Genomic DNA, 18,562 nt, shown 5'->3' on the forward strand with positions numbered 1-18,562 from the left:
TTTTTATTGTGGCATTTTAACAATCAACAAAATTCACTGTAGACACCAAGATAGCTGTGATGTCCCTCTGAAACACGCCCATGACCCTGGAACAGTCCACTGTTAGGCTGGTGGTGTGTGTATTGTATTTAAAAAATTACGTCATTTTGCAGACAAAGAACCATGTCGCACGTATCTAGAGTATTAACATACTATTTTAAGCAAGTAGTATATATATAACGTGTCTGTCAATAACGTTAAGTACTGGGTGGGGTGTACTTATTGTTTATAAAGAAGCAAACACCCCTCATATTTACTTAAACGTTAAGCTCACCTTCCATACGCGGAAGCGACTCGCAGCTGTCAAACCTCAAACAGATTTCGTGAAAATCAGTCTCAGCTCCCAGTTGAAAGGAAAATATCCAGTTGACGTTACTTCAACATGGACTGTCCACGCTGGTTGCCTCTGGAGTCGAATCCAGAAGTATGTATTGTTGGTGTTTTCTCAAACCATTTCATTTTTTATCGAAGTCATTCATTCCACAACATGTGAGGGCTAGCTAACAGAGGTTAGCAGTGAGAACAAAAGCTGAGGCCGGTGTGGCTGCTTTCATCACATTTTAGCTGTTTGACTAATATATTTGTCTGTGTCTTTTCATTTCAGGTCATGACAAAGGTGAGTATTTCCTTTGGATTGAATTTAACACATTAATCAACGATAAAGCGGCGTGCAGAGGCCTAACCAGCAGCAGCGATGCTACATCCATTGTGTCATTAAAGAAGACAAGTTAGCAAATAATAAACAACCGGCTGATCGACATAATTAAAAGAAACAAGGCGGTAAAGAGTTTAACAAACAACAGAAGGTAGATGTATTAGTGTGACTAAGTGTATGTTAAGCTTGTGTCGCTTTATTTTGGCCTTATAAGCTTAATAAATGAGGAAAATTTCATGTTTATTTTACATGTTTCATGCTGCTAGTAATGACATTTCCTCCGTCATCAGCCTGACACTGTAGCCTATATCTGCGATGAAGATCTCCAAACTGTAGAAGCTTAGACGCCTGAGTAAAGTTAATGTGACCTAATGTAACCACAGATTACCAGACTCATTGCTCTAAACATTGTTAATAGATTGGATGTTCCAACTGTCTCGGTCTATAAACAAGGCCAGTGTATCTGGTTAATGTCATCCTGGAGGAGAGACACCGGATCATTTAGTAATGCTTTATTGTACAAGTCCATGGGAGTGCCACATATATACATGAAATAACAATAATAAATGAATAATTAATACATTTTGCTTCTGCTTTATTTGATCTTTCAAGGAAACTCATTTTTAAATTATCAAGGCATTATGGACCTGTGAAATAAAGTGTTATAGATCATTTTGTTTTATAAGTATTATATATATTTGTTTTACAGTAATATATAGTGAAGAGTCAAGTTTTTCAGTGGCAGAATGTGTATTGGAGAGTAACAGCATTGCATTTACTGTTCAGTTGTAATATTTAATGTCACAGGCAAACGTGTTAGCCTTTTTAAGGTGAGGAAGGACTCATTTGTTTCTGATGGTAATTGGGAACTAGCAGTTACACGCTGTTACAATAGCTGTATGTGTTTGTATGCATGAAAATGTACTCTCTGCTATTGTGTAGTTTGTCAATTGTCTGGGTATGAAGCCTACCTGGCAATTTGGAGATGTGTATGGACTGGATCCAGAGCTTCTCAGCATGGTACCAAGACCTGTGTGTGCAGTGCTTCTCCTCTTCCCTGTGACAGAGAAGGTACTTATTTACTTTACTTCTTGTAACTTCTTTGAAGCAAAATGTATTCATATATCCATGAAACATGGTGGATGGCTCCACATTATGCATGTTTCAACATCAAAAGTCTTTACATGTTGTACATGCTCGTGACCATGACATAAATAACAGTGTCAATCTTTTTTGTCCTACATCTGTTTAGTATGAAGCATTTAAGCAAGAGGAGGAAGAGAAACTGAAGGATCAGCGTCAGGAGGTGTCTCCTGATGTCTATTTCATTAAGCAAACTATTGGAAACGCCTGTGGAACAATAGGATTAATTCATGCAGTGGCCAACAACCAGAAACACCTGGAATTTGGTGAGTAGTCATTCTGTTTGCGGCATGTACAGTATGTCATGGAAGACAACTCAAGACGGTTGTATGATTGCAGTCGATCATGTGTAGGGATGGTTATCATTACGATTTTATCGATACTCCTTATTGGTTTGGTTCTTTATCAATACTCTTATTGATTCTTTTTCATTAATAAAGAATTGCTTTTTAAAAAATATTATTTTAAAAAAAGAATAAATTCAGAACAGGATTAGGATTTATATGTTAAATATAACTTAATATTGTTTGTGGAGCAGCAACTGTAATGTTTACAACAGCAAAGTCGCTAAATAAATTTAAATAATATCTCACCGGCAACTCATCTAAAATGTCAGTAAAATAAATAATATTCCTGACATGAAAATACTGATTGAAGTTTACAAAGAAGACCTACCACCACGCCCTGCAGGTAGAGGGAGAGTAACTAAGTTTCCAAGAATTTGACTAGTTTTAATATACGTTACAAACTAAGATAAACAGTTCAGCTACAGACAGCTTTGGTTTTAGCTTGTTTATAACAATTCGCTATTAGCTTAACCAGCGAGCTGTGGTTGTGTAAAAACATGCTGGTGGTGGATGAAAGACAGCAGAGAAAGACATGTTTATGCTTGTTGAACAGGTGGTTTGATAAAGTTCTTATTGACTTTTTACTTGCGAAGCAGTAACGAGCGTCATTGTTGTCAACTCGAGTAAAACTTTGTTCACTGTATCCACCTCTCTGCTGCTGTCTGCTCTGAAAGCAGAGCAGAGGACAGAGAGGAGAGGCTGCCTGCAGTGCAACCACAAGTTCCACCAAAAACATATAATAGAATTGACCTTAAAAATACCCCGGGTTTTATTTTAGAATCAGTTCTAATTCAGAACTGGGTTTCAGGGGATATCCCTAGTCATGTGAGAGTTAAAAATACTGTGAATTGACAGTATACCATAATATTTATTACATTTTGAGAAATAACCATGAGTAGTGTTGATACGACAGAATTACAGCTACAAATATTCACTCTTCATTTTACTCAGAACAGTTCAGAAGATTGTATAACTTAACCATAACTACAATACATTGTCTCATATCACAATATGTACTTGACATATTATCCAGCTTTACATCTGATCATATTTTTACTAGCAATTTTATATACATTGTAATATATTTTGTGCTTTGTTCCTCAGAGTCTGATTCTGCTCTGAAGAAGTTTATTGAAAAAAGCTCTAAAATGACCCCAGAGGAGAGGGCCACCTTCCTGGAAAAAGACGAGGTAGGAAAACACTGAAGAGCAAAAATTTACTCAAGGATGAGATGATGAAATTGGTCAGAGATAGTCACATGAGTGGAGGACTTATCACGAAAAAGAATTAAGGTTACGTAAGCTTTGTCAGTATCTTATATGTCACCTTACTTGTTGAGTAATCACAACATGTGGGGGGGGAAAAATCATCCGTGTTTACTGGTAAACTTTTAGCACCATCCTACAAATGTTTTTATTACTAGTAGCTTTAAGCATTATGTAACTTTCTGTTTCAGAGTATACGTGTTACACATGAATCCAGTGCACAGGAGGGACAGACTGAGGTTTGTATTGAGTTTTTGATCATCTGTGTTGTCTGAAGTTGCGTCTGACAGAGATTACAACATGAGTTGCACAATTTAATGCCATGTGTTGAACTCAACATTTTTTTGTCTGTCGTAGGCCCCAAGCTTAGACGAGAAAGTGAATCTTCATTTTATAGCCTTTGTGAATGTTGGAGGACAGTTATATGAACTGGGTGAGTTAACCTCTACTGAAATATGCTTTGATATATATATATATATATATATATATATATATATATATATATATATATATATATATATATAAAATATGAATTTTTCACATTGTTGACAGTAATTCCTTCATATCTATATATAGCAGAATTCAAACACCCTTGCATGGTAAATATTAAAACCTGCTGATGAATTTGTCTTTTATCTTTCCAGATGGCCGGAAGCCTTTCCCTATTGTCCACGGAAAAACCTCAGAAGACACCTTCCTCGAGGTGAGACATCACAGGATAAAACAGACATGTTATCATAGAAATATCTTTTTAAAGCTCAACTGCAATTTATAATGTTCCTCCTGTGTTGGATTGCACTGCAGGATGCGGTAGAGGTTTGTAAGATCTTCATGGCTCGCGACCCGCAGGAGGTCCGTTTCACGATCATCGCTCTCTCCAAAGATTCGTACTGAGGAGGCTCAGACCAGAGAAAACAAAGAACACATTACTGCCAAACATTCTCAAGTGCTGACTTTATTGGAATTTTTTTTTTTTCAAAACAGTTTAGCAAATGATTTGGGGAGAAATAATAAAAATGTCAGGGATATTATTCTGAACTAATGTTCCACTTCTGCTATAAATTACTTGTTATGAGTTGGATGAAACTCTAGGGGAATTGGAGTGCTGCTGTGCAATTAAAATAAGCTAGTGTTGAGATCAGAATATTCCCACTGCTGAAACATCTCAGTAGCTGTATACAGATATCAGTTGTACTACCTTGACACTGCACTAACATTTGTTTACACGGTGTGTTTGGCTTTCAGTTTAGAAAGAAGTGTTTTTTCATGTCACTGAGGGAACTTGACTTCCTTCTCACTGTGGGTTCTAATGATACCTACGTAGTGATGTGTTTTGATCATATGTAAAAACACATGGTCAAAACCAGCTGAAGAAACTTGTTTTGCAGGGCTTTAATTTCAGTCACAGCTTTGAAAACAGACAGGCCTATCGCTGATGTATGCAGTAATGGTGTTATGAAAAGCTTATCAATAAAGCATGTCTCCTGTAAGTGAGGCTAAATGAAAACTGCAAGTCAGACTGTATATCCTTGTGGAAGGTGCCTACATTTTTGTAATAAGAATTAGAAAATCTGTCAAATAAAAGGCAAATTTATTAAACATTTCTCTTGTAGATCTTCTATGTGACACAAACTTGGTTATTTTAAAATATGCATTATTTTGGCACGCTGGTGTAGACTCATAGCTATGGCAAAAGAAATACTATTTAGAAATCAGAAGAGGTCCAAGTGTCAAACAGGCCTTTCCACGGGAAATATGAACCTGCTGTCACAGTTGCAAAACCTAATGATCCTCATTTTAGTGAAGCTTCTTTTCATCATGATGCCACTATGCCAATTTATACATAAAAGTATTTTAAAAGGCAATGTGGGAGTGTTCTTTTTCTCCTTTCTCAAAGTGTTAAAACGTTAATTTAATTTAAGAGTCACTGGAGGAGGTCTCAAGATTTGTCAAATCATTTACCAAAGTATTGTCCTACATCTAAATATTAAGCAAACTGCATCTGAGGTTTGTCCTGACTTGTCTGTCTTGTATATGTAATCAGTCAAGTCTTGTTTTTTTTAGGCTGCATGTATAGTTCTTAAAGCTGACAGCCTCAAAAGCACACAAAACATCACAGACTTTACCTGGCTACTGTGCTGCTATAGTTTGCATTGTGATTAAAAAGCCTATATCTGTAAACATAACTGCTTCAAGTTGAAAGAACATCAAACTTAATCTGTGATGTCTGTGAATCTGCACTTGGAACAGGTATGAAATCTGCCTTCACCTAGCAAAACAACTTCAAATTGAACAGTCTAATCTTTGTGAACATTTGCATAGCTGCTACAGTAACAAGAATTCTCATACTCTGACAACTACTGGTCCGTCTTTTGTATGTGTCGGTCCTCTCACAATCATCACTGTGGAAGAAAATAGAAATGATCTCATACTCTTTTTCATGGTGAAATGGCTCTAAATAAGCCTGTAGACCAGTATTCTCTCTAACTTTTTCCTCCCATACTTCTTGGGATGAGGAAACCCAACAGAAAGAAACGATGAGACGAGAACTGACTCATCCTCCTCATGTTTCTACACCACTTCCACTGTGGTAAACCTTTTTCAAGGAGGTCCAGCTGCTGTAGATTAATATGTTAATGTATCCAAACTGTATTGACTAAAAAGGAAATTAATTACACTTTAGGCTACACTACAGAACAAGCATAATTAAAAAAAAAAAAAAAAAAGTTTTACCATTTGATCTAACCCAAAGGACTGTTTAGCCTGGTGGACCCACAGACTATGCATCTGTTTTTCATTTTCAAGCTCTCTCCCTCATGGAGGATGACACAAAAATTATGTTTAGTAACTGCTCATAAGAGGTATTTCTTATCTAAGTTACGTCAAAGCCAACCATTTGTATCCTGCACTAGAGACAGACTGCTGGAGAAGCTACTCTTTGACAGTGGTGGAAAAAAGTACTCAGATTGTTCACTCAAAAATAGAAATGCCAGAATATAAAATATACTCCATTACAAATAAAAATTCACTTAAAATTTTACTTAAGTAAATGTACATTAAGTATTATCAGCAGTATCAAGTATCAAAAGTTACAGTACTACTTATTCAGAATGTCCTCTTTGGTTCTGTTGTATTACTATATATAGTAGCTACATGACATGCATTAACACGTAAGCAACATTTTAATATTGCTGCAGGTCAAAGTGGTGCAAATGGTGACCACTTAATATCTTTTTGGCCAGTTAGATCTATAACAGTTAATCATATTCTACAGGATGATCACAGGTTTTGTCTACAAAGTAAACGAAATCTACAAAGTAACTACATTTGTCAAATAAATGTAGAGGAGCAATAGTATTTCCCTCTGATAAGTAGTGGAATGGAAGTATCTTAAAATGGAAATATTCAAGTGAAGTATATGCATCTAAAAATTGTACTTAGCCTACTTGGATGAATGTACTTTTCACCACTGTTTGCACTACAGGACAGTTTTGTTTTTCAGGCCCTGCAACGCATCGTAAGTACCGCTGGGTGGCGCTGCAGGGAAGAAGAGCGTTGAACTTTAAGTTGAAACATTGTTACAGGGAGTCGAACTTTTCTGACATTTACCATCAAGACCTGTGGTGAACATAAGTCTACAGGCACCGAGGAGCTGTAGCCTGAGATTAGTTGAACATTTATTGTTGGATATGAATGCGTTTACAATTACAGTATTACTGTACGGGCAGCAGTGAAAACCTGAACAATCCTCTACAGAGCTTGTGTTCACTTGAAAGCCGCTCTTAGACCCGTGGACGGTCCCCGGACCCCACTTTGGGAAACCCCCCTCTACTTCCACCACAACCTCCTTAAACTTGGTGAAGAGCATCAGTCCCTGCAGCAGACGAGGTGAGAGCACAGACTGACTTTAAAGACAGTAGTTGGAGCAGCCAAGCGAAGTGAGAAAATACCAAACAGATAAAAAAGCGCAGGTGTGTCGGATGAAAGAACAGGTAAGCAGCAGCAACATGATGCGAGGGGAATGCGTCACACCTTGCATTCATTCTGTGATGAGCTGGTGGAAATAAACAATAGGAGACATATTTCACCATTGAAGAGTGCTATAACAGTCCGCTTGACCAGTTTTAAGTGCGTTCACTGTGTCTTGCTTGTTTGAATCGGCCCACGTTGATGTCACCGGACGTTAATTGCGGCCCGCCGGTGCAGCTCACATCACGCTGTGGATGATTTGTGATGGAGTGGCGTCAGCAGTCCTCTGTCAGCTGCGACGAAGCCTACTCAGAGGCGCAGAGGTGGATTGAGGTGAGTGCCAACATTACTTACTATCTATTCAACTATCATTTCATTATGTAACACCATTTTTGCTCCTGGGTAGTTTGTGATGTGTATATCTTACACCGCATCGTAACTTTTATTCTCCTGTTGTGTCTGTCTTGTTCTATTTGAGCTTTGTTTTTATTTCCAATTTAACACTTTTTAATTGTATTTCAATGTCTTTTTTTATATTGTCTTGTGTTGCTTTTACATTCTGTCTTGATGCCTTTTATTTTTTATATGAAGCACTTTGAATTGCCTTATTGTTGGAATGTGCTATACAAATAAACTTGACCTGCCTTAATTCCTAATTGCTTATAACTAAAAAGTATAGAAAATGGCTATTATTCCCTTCAAACTTTGCTTTTGTGACTGGGACAGTGATATTTTTGAAATGTACCTATTTCCAAGGGGAAAAAAGGTGAATGTGCACATTTTCATTCAGTCAGAAAGAAATAACATATGAATCCAAATTAACATGTATTTATATTAAAAATATACAAAAGTGACCACAAAAGATTTAGAAGTGAGTAGTTTTTTGAGATTTAAGATTATACTGTAAATCACTTCAACGAATCAGCCCCCAAATACAGTCTCCCATCATCGTATCCGGTGTTTCATTTGTTGTTTTTTCTGACTTTATGTGAAAGAAAATGTGCAAATTTGCCCATTTTTCTATTGGATATAGGTCAGTTGCAAACTATCACTGTCCTGGTCACAAAAGCAAAGTTTGAAGGGAATAATAGTCATTTTCTATACTTTTTTAGGCATAAGCATTTAGGAAATAACACTTTCTACCCCCGAACAAAACACAAGTGAAATTTGTTACACAGTGTTTTCACTTCCTGACAGGACTTCAACACTGGAAATAAAATGCAAAGTGACATAAAGGTAAAATAAACTTGGCAGCTGCTGGTGATCATCATGTGGCAATTCAGAAATGTAGTGGGATTTTCTTTGTTGTTGTTTTGGGGATTATTGTTTGGTAGTTTTTTCACTTTAAAGACTTTATACTTATGGGATTAAGCTGAATTTACATAAAACTGATCAAAATATCAGCCCATACATGTGTAAATCTTTAAGAGTTTTACTGTTCAACACATTGCTGATTGAGAAATACTGTATGCTGCTCAAGTTTATGGCTGAAAGCTGATCAGCTGCCTCATTGCCCCCAAGTTATGCATGGAGGCATTTGTCAGCCTTGACATCATGTCTCAGGTAATTGGTGAGATAGAATCAATGTTTTCTTTTAGCCACTAGAAATCAGTTGGCTTTAAACGTCTCTGAGCATTATCCACGCCCTTCTATCTTCTCCACCTTCTCATCAGAATACAGGTACATGACTCTGCTCTGATTCATCATCATTGTTTTCTTGCTGCTTAATTTGTCACATCTTGCCTAGACTGTAATGGTCCAAATGCAAGCAGGTAGTGAGAAAAATCGGCAGAGCAATTAACAATTATTTCTTTGAATCAGCGTAACTATTGTGCCATACACTTAATCTACAAGCACAGATGCATAAAATTCCTGGGATTTTGTCTAGTACTGTATATGATGCTTGCAATAAAAAGTAACACCACTAACCCATTCATAGAATATTGGAAATGTTATTTTAAGTATCAGCAATGAATCAAAAACTTGTCTGGTACAGTTACACATGACACACACGATGTTTGTGACAATTTGTGGAAAATATGAAAGCCACACTGCTAACAAGAGGTGTCAGTGAGTGATTTCTTTCTGAGGAAAAAAAAGAAGCTATTTTTATGGTTGTAATGTTCACCCTTTCCTAGCATATTAATCAAAATGCAAAAACAGCTACCGACCCAACAAACCAAATCAACTAGTGCTTTTAATAACTGTGCCGTTTCATTTCTAAAATGTCAAATGATCTAAGAAGTTTCCACGCAACCTGCAGCCAGATTCTCATTCTTTCTTTTCTCTTTACAAGCGGGTGACATTATGTTCCCTCGTCTCGCAAATTCCCTTCCCAGCGGGGTTGCATGGAGCTGGTGCACGGCTGTAACTAAACAAATATTGTTCTAATTTCATGAGGGGTGAATCTGAATGCTTTCGATGTGACATCAGTGTCTCTCACACTTGCACACTGGCCCATTGTAGTGGCTTAGCTCGTTGACTGTGGTGGGGAATGATCTCAGGCAGGGGCAGGAAGACTAGGGAGGGTGAGCGTCAAGCTGAATAATTTGGATAGGTAAAGGTTATAATTAACAGCATAGGTATGAAAGGTTTGGTGTTGGAAAATGTAGTGGCATGTCCTGGCAGGGGGTAAACTGTTTCCCTTCAAAGAGAAAGTTTTGTGGCTGTTGAATTCTGCCACTGAATGATTAACAGGCTGCTTGGCTTCACAGCACTTTAAACAGAGGCATGTGTGCATGAAGTTGGTGGTGTTGTTAAAAACTAGACTAAATGGTCTGGAGCCTGTCACATGGACACATTCCTGCATTAGCTGCCATGGCTGTGAACATGAGCCCCCCCAGAGCTGGCCGGCTGTCAGCACAGGGTGCTGCGTCTTACAACCACAAGGCCTAGCAGAATAATAGAGGTCCTTGTTAAGTAATAGGAGGGCTTCAAGTGTGACTGTTATGACAATCAAGAGCAAGTGTTTTATCCAACTTACACGTCAAGATTATGCACACAGTAGTCTCTGTTATGACTAATAACTAAGTTAGTCAGATGATCTAATAAAGGTTTATTGGTTAGATTTTGATATATCTGTGTTTTAGTGCTATTTATGGTTACACTGATGATGTTTTGACTGTAGGTTGTCATTTTAATACATCACAGACATACTGTAGGTTGAGTGTTAAAAACACACCTTTTTTTTGTCACTTCTTTTGTTTAGAGTGCAATGGGCAAGAATTTGCTTTCTCAAAGAGCCTCCACTCAATAAGGTGTTACCAGAATACTTAGAATACCTCTTTAAGCAGGTTTTAGGTAGAGTTTCACTACAGACATTGATCTGGTTGAAGGTCGTGTGACAACACAGGGCACGATCTGTATAAGATTTCAGCTCTAGTTTTGATTTTATTCCCCTGTGTTTGTGCCTGTCTGGTGAAAAAGGTCCATATTGTCCTCCTGGTATACTTAGGAACAAAGCAGCCGATCAAAGGGAATATAATCCTGTGGATTTCTTTGTTACTTATGCTGTTGTTGTTGTCATGTAACACTGAACCAAATTCAAACTTACTTATGGTTTTGGTTTACATTGTTTGGGAGATGATCTAGCATGACTGTTTTTGGTGATGTACATGCTTCAATTTAAAGGTGCAGTGTGTAGAATTTAGTGGCATCTAGTGGAAATGGAATATAATATTAATAAGTATGTTTTAATTAGTGTTTAATTACCTGAAAATAAGAATGGTTGTGTTTCCATTACCTAAGAATGGAGCGGGTCCTCTTCCACAGAGGTCGCCATGTTGCATTGCCATGTTTCTACAGTAGCCTAGAATGGACAAACCAAACACTGGCTCTAGAGAGAGCCCTTCTCGTTTTTCACAAGTTTCGCGGCCACTGTGGGTTCTCCTACACACTTGGAAGTGGAGGGGGAGGGTAGATGCTGCTAGATGCCACTAAATCCTACAAACTGCACCTTTAATGTTACTGAAGATTATTTTCGTTATCAATCAATCTGCTGATTATTCATGTCCAAAAAATGTCAAGAAAATAATGACACCTTCATAGTGTTTATGCTTGACTAATAGTCCAAAATCTAAAGATTCAATTTACAATAAATATGTAATAGAGAAAATAAGCAAGTGCTTTCATTTTAGAAACTGAAACCACAAAATCAACTATCAAAATGGTTTAAGATTAATTTTCTGTTGATCGGGTAATCAATAAATCTACTAATTATTTCAGCTCCTCTTGGAGTGATTATACTTAATGTTATTTACTCATAGAGTGACATGTTTTAAAGGATATTTTCACCCAAATTATTTCTTCTGCCACCCCAACACAATTTAGGTGACTGAAATTTTGTTTGTTGTGCTCACAAAATTAAAGAATTGTTACTGTTCCTTTGTAACATTGTTCCTGTTACTCTGCATAATCTACCAGTGTTAAGTGTTAAATATATTTTTTGTCATTTGGGTGAACTAACTCTTAAATAAATTTGATTAGAATTGAAATTTCTGATATTTCTTTGTATAACCTTCGTTTTTCTTGCCCACTCTTCCATCCATTAATTTGTGGCGTTCTTGCTGCCAACACTCATGAATTGCCTTCCGTGACCTGTGCTGCTGTGTTGTTTTTCATACAAGGAGCCATAGCTGAACTGATCATTAGTCACCTCACTGTCGCAGCTTTCTGTTTTTTTTGACTGTTTTGATGGAAAGCAATTAGAAACTAGGACGCCTGGGTTCAGATGTACTCACGTGAAGCAAGACCTCACAGAAGAAGACATTCACCACATGCAGTTAGATGTTGGTGTATTTCTGATATGCTGATGGTGTTGATACTACAGTGATATATTTTTTCTTGAGGCAGATCCCTGAAATATTTGGATAATGTCCCAGTTGTTCTCTGATGGCCAGCATGCCCCTGTCCTCTGTAGAACGAACAAAGAATTTTAGGAACAATTAGTGGGGGGGGGGGCCTCCGTCCGCACAAACCTTGAATACTGATTTGCCTCAGTGCCCTGCATGAATAAACAATAGCTGTGGTCACGGACACAGAGGCTCCTCCATTCATCTGATTATTTGTGTTCTACCAAGACACCATTATTGGCACCCTGCAATAATAATAACAGAATTAATTCCACACATGTATCAGGGCACAACGATGAACTCTGAGAACCCCCGTTTCTGTCTTTTCACGGGCCGATGGGGGGAAAGTCATCATGAGTTCACGTTCAACACATTCAGCTGCACATTCTTGAGGGGAACCAGGGTGGGTTTGCAGGAAGGCAAGCTGTTTTTGAAATCCTTGCTCCTGCCTTAAATCTCCCTGTTGAAACAGAGCAGCAGTATGTTGTTGCAGATTAGAGTTATTATCCCACATGGCGGGTTCAACAGCAGAGAGAGGGCACAGTAGGCTGGATCTAAGGGGAGTTAATACCTCTAATCATGACAATAGAGAGAAGAAAAGTACGTTGTTAAAGCCAGCTTAGTGCCAGTGCCAGGACGGGTCCTGATTTCTACGCTAGAGCTCGGAGATAATATCTTAATTAACCCGTTCGCTCTTCTTTAGATTAGAACGTGTGAGGAAAACGAACATCAGTGTTACAAGCACCACTGAAAAACGGAGTCGAAATCGTTGTGCTGCTCCTTTTCCACCTGTATTGTTTGTTTGCCTGTGTGATTCCCAGCTGCTGCCCCCACTTACAAAGAACAGCAGGGGTCAGGATTTCATATGCCAACCGCAGCGCCTGACTGATTATACACTGCACTGTAAAGTTTGCTTGTGGTGTGCGTCTGTGAAGATTCCCAGTCATCCAGGTTATACATGGAGGGTTGAATCGAGGGCAACTGGACTTGGTTAATGATACTTGAAGATGTTATGTCTCTCATCCAACAGAGGCGAAATGTTGAAGTAGCTTCAACCAAGTCCACTTGCCCTCGATTCAACCCTCCTTGGAATTGTACTATTTGTGAATATGTGTGTGCATCTGTGTATTTTGGGCTTTGCATGTCTGAGTTCCTATTTTAGTATTTTCCGTGTCTGGTTATGATTGCATTTTCTCAAGGGTGGAGGAATAGACCAAGATTGCAATATGTTATGCAAACATTTCCAGACAATAGCTTGATCACATTATGCAAATCCAGAAAAACTCCACACTACAGCCATGTCAAAACTTGACAAAACTCATATTCATCAATTACAATATGGTCTAATTCTCTTGGAATGATGGGTATTTGAAGGCATCTCAAGTTATCCTGGGTGTGTTCTGAGGTGTAACCAGCTTTGTTGGGAAATAATAGTAGTGTCCTCCAGTCAATCTGTGTAATTGCTCTGCTGTCTCCTGCTCTTTACTTAGCTATGCTAGTAATTGTCCCATCTTGCGTGCTTTTCCCTGAAAGGAAAAGGACAAAAGCTTTGACACAAGGCACATCTGACTTGGTTGGTGTGACCCGTTCAACTTGTTTTGCTTTTTGTGTGAATGTGTGTGTGCATATATGTGCTTTTGTTAATTCCAGCTGTCCCACCTTACTGTATTATTACAATGAATGTGTAGTCATCTGCTCTGTTTTTAATTTAAATCAATCAATTCCCACCCAAACATAAATCCAAACACGGTATGTGAGCTTAGTGGAGCTACGTCAAATGTTTTTATATTTCATAACATGTCTGCTCCATAAATAAACTCTATAATAAAATGCGTAAAATAAAATAACCCCCCACCTCCCGCAGCAGCTATAATAGAACTCACTCTGTCACAAAATATGATTGCAGTGTGGTTGCCACTGTAATCATACGTAAGCTCTGCCAAGGAGGTTCAGTTTTCAGCCCTGTTTGTTTGCCTGTTAAGGAATGATTTAGCAGGATATCCCAAAAACTGATTTGAAATATGTTAGAGGCTCAGGCCATGGGCGAAAGAACAAGTGATTAGTGTTTGGTGTGGATCCAGATCCAGGATGTTTCAAGACTCCTAAACATTGAAGGATAGGGCATTTTTTAACATTTTCGCTATTTAACCGTGAATTCCTGCAAACATTTTTGTATATGTTTCTATGCATGATTGTAATGTTATGTATTTTCTTTCACATCCAGATGCAGAAAACATTTCTTTTTTTTAAATAAAATAACCAAATATAGCGAGTCATGCTGCCTTGAGATTATACACTCTCACAATGCTTTTTAGTTTAACTATTTGTGTTGGATTTAATAGTTTAGGTACAAACTGGTCAAGTAGTTCAAGGTGGAAACATTCCAACAAAACAGAACAGGAAGCTCTGTTAAGGAGTGGCCATGGACATGAATTTGATATCCCATAACAAACTTGTAGGTTCACAAGAAAACATAAAAAATATACTAGTGTTACATTTAAAAGGAAATAGAGATTGGATGTATGAAATGGTACAAATTGTGCATGTTAAAGTGGGTATGTGATGTTGTTTGTGTTTCTTTGTACTGTATATGTGTATGTGTGTAAGCTTGCACGTCATGCATGAGTGCAAGTGTGTGTATGTTTTCCTGCATAATGGGTCTTGGTGTTCCTGCAGTAGTGGTTTGAGATCATGGGAAAGGCATGAGGCTATAACACAGCACTGTGTTCCTCCAGTGCTCCAGATGCTCCCATAGCCTTGCGGCTTGGGCAGCCTGGCTCCAGCACAGTTTTAGCTCAGCTCTCCTGTTTACCAGAAGCTTTTTAGCATTAAAGTGAGAAAAACTGAGCCGATCGAGAGCACCCGTGGAATACCTGAAGAACTGTGCTCAACTCTGTTCCAGAGACACTGTAGGAACTCAGGAGGAAATACCTCAGACTTCCTCTCCTACTGTTCTCAACATCCTACCTTTCTTCTCCAACCACCCCACCCCACATGCACATACCCCTGCCTCCTCTCCTCACCCAACCCCTCTCGCTATTTTGCTCACTGTTTTTGTATCCCTTTTTCTTTTTTTTTTTCCAGGCAGTAACCAAGAAAAGATTTGGGAGTAACGACTTCCGATCAGCGCTGGAGAATGGCGTTCTGCTGTGTGAGTAAGTACTCTGCTTTTCTCAGGCACCTCTCTTAAGCCACTCATTCACATGGAAGCCCTCTCCTCTCCTCCAGGTCTGCGCTCCAACGTAAGTGTTACTGATATTTCCCAGGCAGACCCCCTGCTGGGTCACTGTTTGTTTGTCTGCCACATAAAGTGAGCCAGTGTTTTAAGACAGCACAACAGAGGTTGTATTATAGTCATTTGATGTTTCCAGTATCAGATCTGCCCTCTGTGGTTTTGTTTGAGAATATGAAGTGTGATCTATTTCAAGAGGAGTTGCGCTGCCTGTTGGACAGATGTTAAAGATCTGTGGATGGGCAGAGTGCCATCCTCACTTAAATGAGAGCTGTGAGGAGTCATGTAGTGAATGGAAAGCCTCCAGCTTAAACCACATCGGAGAGCCGGGACACCCTGCTTTCTCATTAGCCTGGGTACATCAAGGGTTTTGATGAGTTAGAGGAAGAAATCTATTCACCAATGGCTCTAAGTAAGAGTTGTGGAATAGTGGCTTTTCTGAGATCAGGATGCGCGTGTGTGTGTGTGTGTGTGTGTGTGTGAGAAGGTTAGCATCATGTCCCTTCATGCATGTGTATGTGGGCAGAACTGGTTGATAGACACAGTGATGTGATTTGCACGAATCAGCAGGAAGCTGTAATTACCAGCAGCCCAAGCAGAATCTTCCAAACCTCTATTGGCATCAGTTCAAAAAAGAAGCCCCTCGTTGTTGCTGATTTGAGCCTGACTCCACTATTTGCTCGCTCTCAGAGAACAACAGAGACGTTTTCACTCAGAGGGCTGTCCATGTTTTCTCAGCATGAGGAAAAGGAAGACGGAGATTAAATCGCTTTCACCTTGAAACTCAGCCTCCCTTCCCATTGTGTTGTGGTTATCATAACCACTCGGAGAGGAATGTTTAGTGTGGGTCGCACACATTATTGTATCCTACTTAGCGTACAGTGTGTTATCTGATGTAATCATAACAACTTTCTATTGTTTCACTTCTGCATGACAAACTTGAGCCCAAATGCCATTTGCATTCTTCCTTCACATGTGCTTTCAGCCAATGCATGGTCTAATACTTCCTGATCCACCCAAGTCTGTCTGCTGAGAGAGCAGAAGATACACTGCATCCACCTTAACAAGTCATTTAGTCTCATGTTGAGCTTTCAATTTGTTGTTTTTCTCAAAACAAGAAAATGGTGAGATATTTGCACTCATTTTGTTACTTTGTTAGATTCTACATACAAAATATATGATCAACTTGAAAATATGTTTCATTTTTGTGATATACTGTAAATGAACAGTATATGAGGTAGTTAAAATTGACTCCACTTTGACCAGCTACAACATTAAATGCAGCTTACACATTTATGTATCAGTAGTAGCAGTCCATTAATATACCATTTATAATAATATAACATTCTATATATATAATACCTCTGTAATTTTTAATACACTTTTACTTTTAAAAAGGTATTTTTACACTGTAGTATTACTACTTCTACTTAAACATCCCCATCAGACATGTTTTAAGACATATAAAACTCTGCTTTGAATAATTATTGATGTCTGGTGTGTTCCTTCCACAAAAAAATGTTCAATTACTTTGTAATAAATTCTTAAAAGGACGTGCACTCCTTCTCCCTCAATTGAAAGATCCAGAATGCATGAGTATGCAAATATTGTTCATTTCAAAAGTTTAACTTCTGCAAGATGTCTCCTACTTTGCTGTCCATTCTCAGTGTATGTGCCCTAGAGGTTTCAAGTTTCCATATCACACTTTTGTAAGTTGCAAACTGGACCACAATTGGCTCCAAAATAGTTGTGATGTCACAAATCACGCTAACAGGTGTACATCTTTAACTCAGATTTAAGGTGAGCACAGAGAAACTTTCCCCTTTCAGCAGATGAATGTAAACAGGCTTCAAGTGTAAAACTCTGCATATACATCATTCTGCACAGTGAAGCTCAAACATCCAATAGAAAAAAAAAACATATTTTTGAGTGGAAGGGGACTTTAAGTAAAAGAGCTGAATATTGTTTAGCACCAGAGAATCTTTTATACATCATAAACTGTGCTGCTATCACATTGTCACCATTTTTATTATTATGGTTTGTTTTTTAAATCCTTTTAGGCTTAAGAATAATTTCAAAACTCTTAAGATTGTAATGTATTATCTCCAATCTAAAACCATTACTATCTTTCTAGGATCATATTTGGTGATTGAAGGTTTGTATGGGGTTGTGTCAGTAGTTGAGGGTATGTTTTAGGAGCAAAGGACCCGCCGTGTTTACATCGTGGTGCAGCACTGGCCATTTACTAAACTGAAGCCAGGTGGCCACCATTAAGCAAAGTCGTAAACACACAACAGCAAGACTTTGCAACACTTTTTGTTCCTTCCTTGCTAGTTAGACCAGTCTAGCCAATGACCATGGGCTTTCACTTACCGTCTCCTTTCCCCTGATGTTCTCTGTTTCTCTTTTCCTCGCAGTCTGATCAACAAGATCAAGCCTGGTATTGTCAAGAGGGTTAACAGGCTGCCCACACCTATTGCTGGACTGGTAAGTCTTTTCATTCAGCCTAAATATAAGACATATTGTAGGACATTTTCTTTAAAAGACATCTTTACATTCAATGTATTTGTCACACATAGCCTCAACAGCTCATCCTAATTTCTTTCACACGCTCTTTTGTCATTACCTTTTTTGGTCATGTTCAGGTAACGTCTGTCGTAGAGAGTGCGTGATAAGATGTTAGAGGAAGCAGAGCGAGGTGCAGCATTTGAGCTGGCTGGTGACAGGTCTGAGGCAGGGCTTCCAATGAGAGAGAAGTGTTTGCCTCAGTGACTTGTCGCTCCTCATATCCATCCACGCTAATAAGTTCAGTGAACGTGGAGCTGCTTGAAAGGCCACTAGCCGCATTTGAGTGCACCCTAAATATGATGTCTGCCATGCTTGAGGCTGTGTTCAATCAAAAACTTTACACAAGACAAGAAGTCTTTGTGCTGGTATGGTAATTAGTTTTTCGATTGAGTGATGGGAGGTCAGAAGGGGTCAGAGATTGCTCTATGTAATAACCTGTTATTGAGTCAGTGTTTCTCAATATTTTGTTCAGTGGCTCCTTGAGAATGCACCTT

The 18,562-nt window shown here is 38.5% G+C and overlaps 2 protein-coding genes across 8 annotated transcripts in view; both read left to right on the forward strand.

The window, feature by feature from the left end:
• Positions 1-305: 305 nt before the first annotated feature.
• uchl3 (ubiquitin carboxyl-terminal esterase L3 (ubiquitin thiolesterase)) lies at positions 306-5,050 on the forward strand. Its single transcript, XM_044366603.1, has 9 exons — positions 306-463; positions 644-655; positions 1,637-1,765; positions 1,947-2,103; positions 3,289-3,374; positions 3,641-3,688; positions 3,807-3,882; positions 4,094-4,152; positions 4,254-5,050. The coding sequence occupies exons 1-9, from the start codon at positions 422-424 to the stop codon at positions 4,341-4,343; spliced, it is 699 nt and encodes a 232-aa protein (XP_044222538.1). The 5' UTR covers positions 306-421; the 3' UTR covers positions 4,344-5,050.
• Positions 5,051-7,050: 2,000 nt separating this feature from the next.
• The window catches only part of lmo7a (LIM domain 7a), a 49,408-nt gene continuing 37,896 nt past the window's right edge, over positions 7,051-18,562 (forward strand). For 4 of the 7 annotated variants that reach the window (XM_044364917.1, XM_044364914.1, XM_044364915.1 and 1 more), the window contains exons 1-4: positions 7,052-7,441; positions 7,656-7,751; positions 15,353-15,423; positions 17,918-17,987. In XM_044364917.1, coding sequence (XP_044220852.1) covers positions 7,683-7,751; positions 15,353-15,423; positions 17,918-17,987 — 210 coding nt within the window. In that variant the 5' untranslated portion in view covers positions 7,052-7,441; positions 7,656-7,682. The other 3 variants (XM_044364912.1, XM_044364913.1, XM_044364918.1) reach the window with 3 other exon arrangements.

This window comes from Thunnus albacares, chromosome 11 (genome assembly GCF_914725855.1).
Source record: "Thunnus albacares chromosome 11, fThuAlb1.1, whole genome shotgun sequence".
NCBI lineage: Eukaryota > Metazoa > Chordata > Actinopteri > Scombriformes > Scombridae > Thunnus > Thunnus albacares.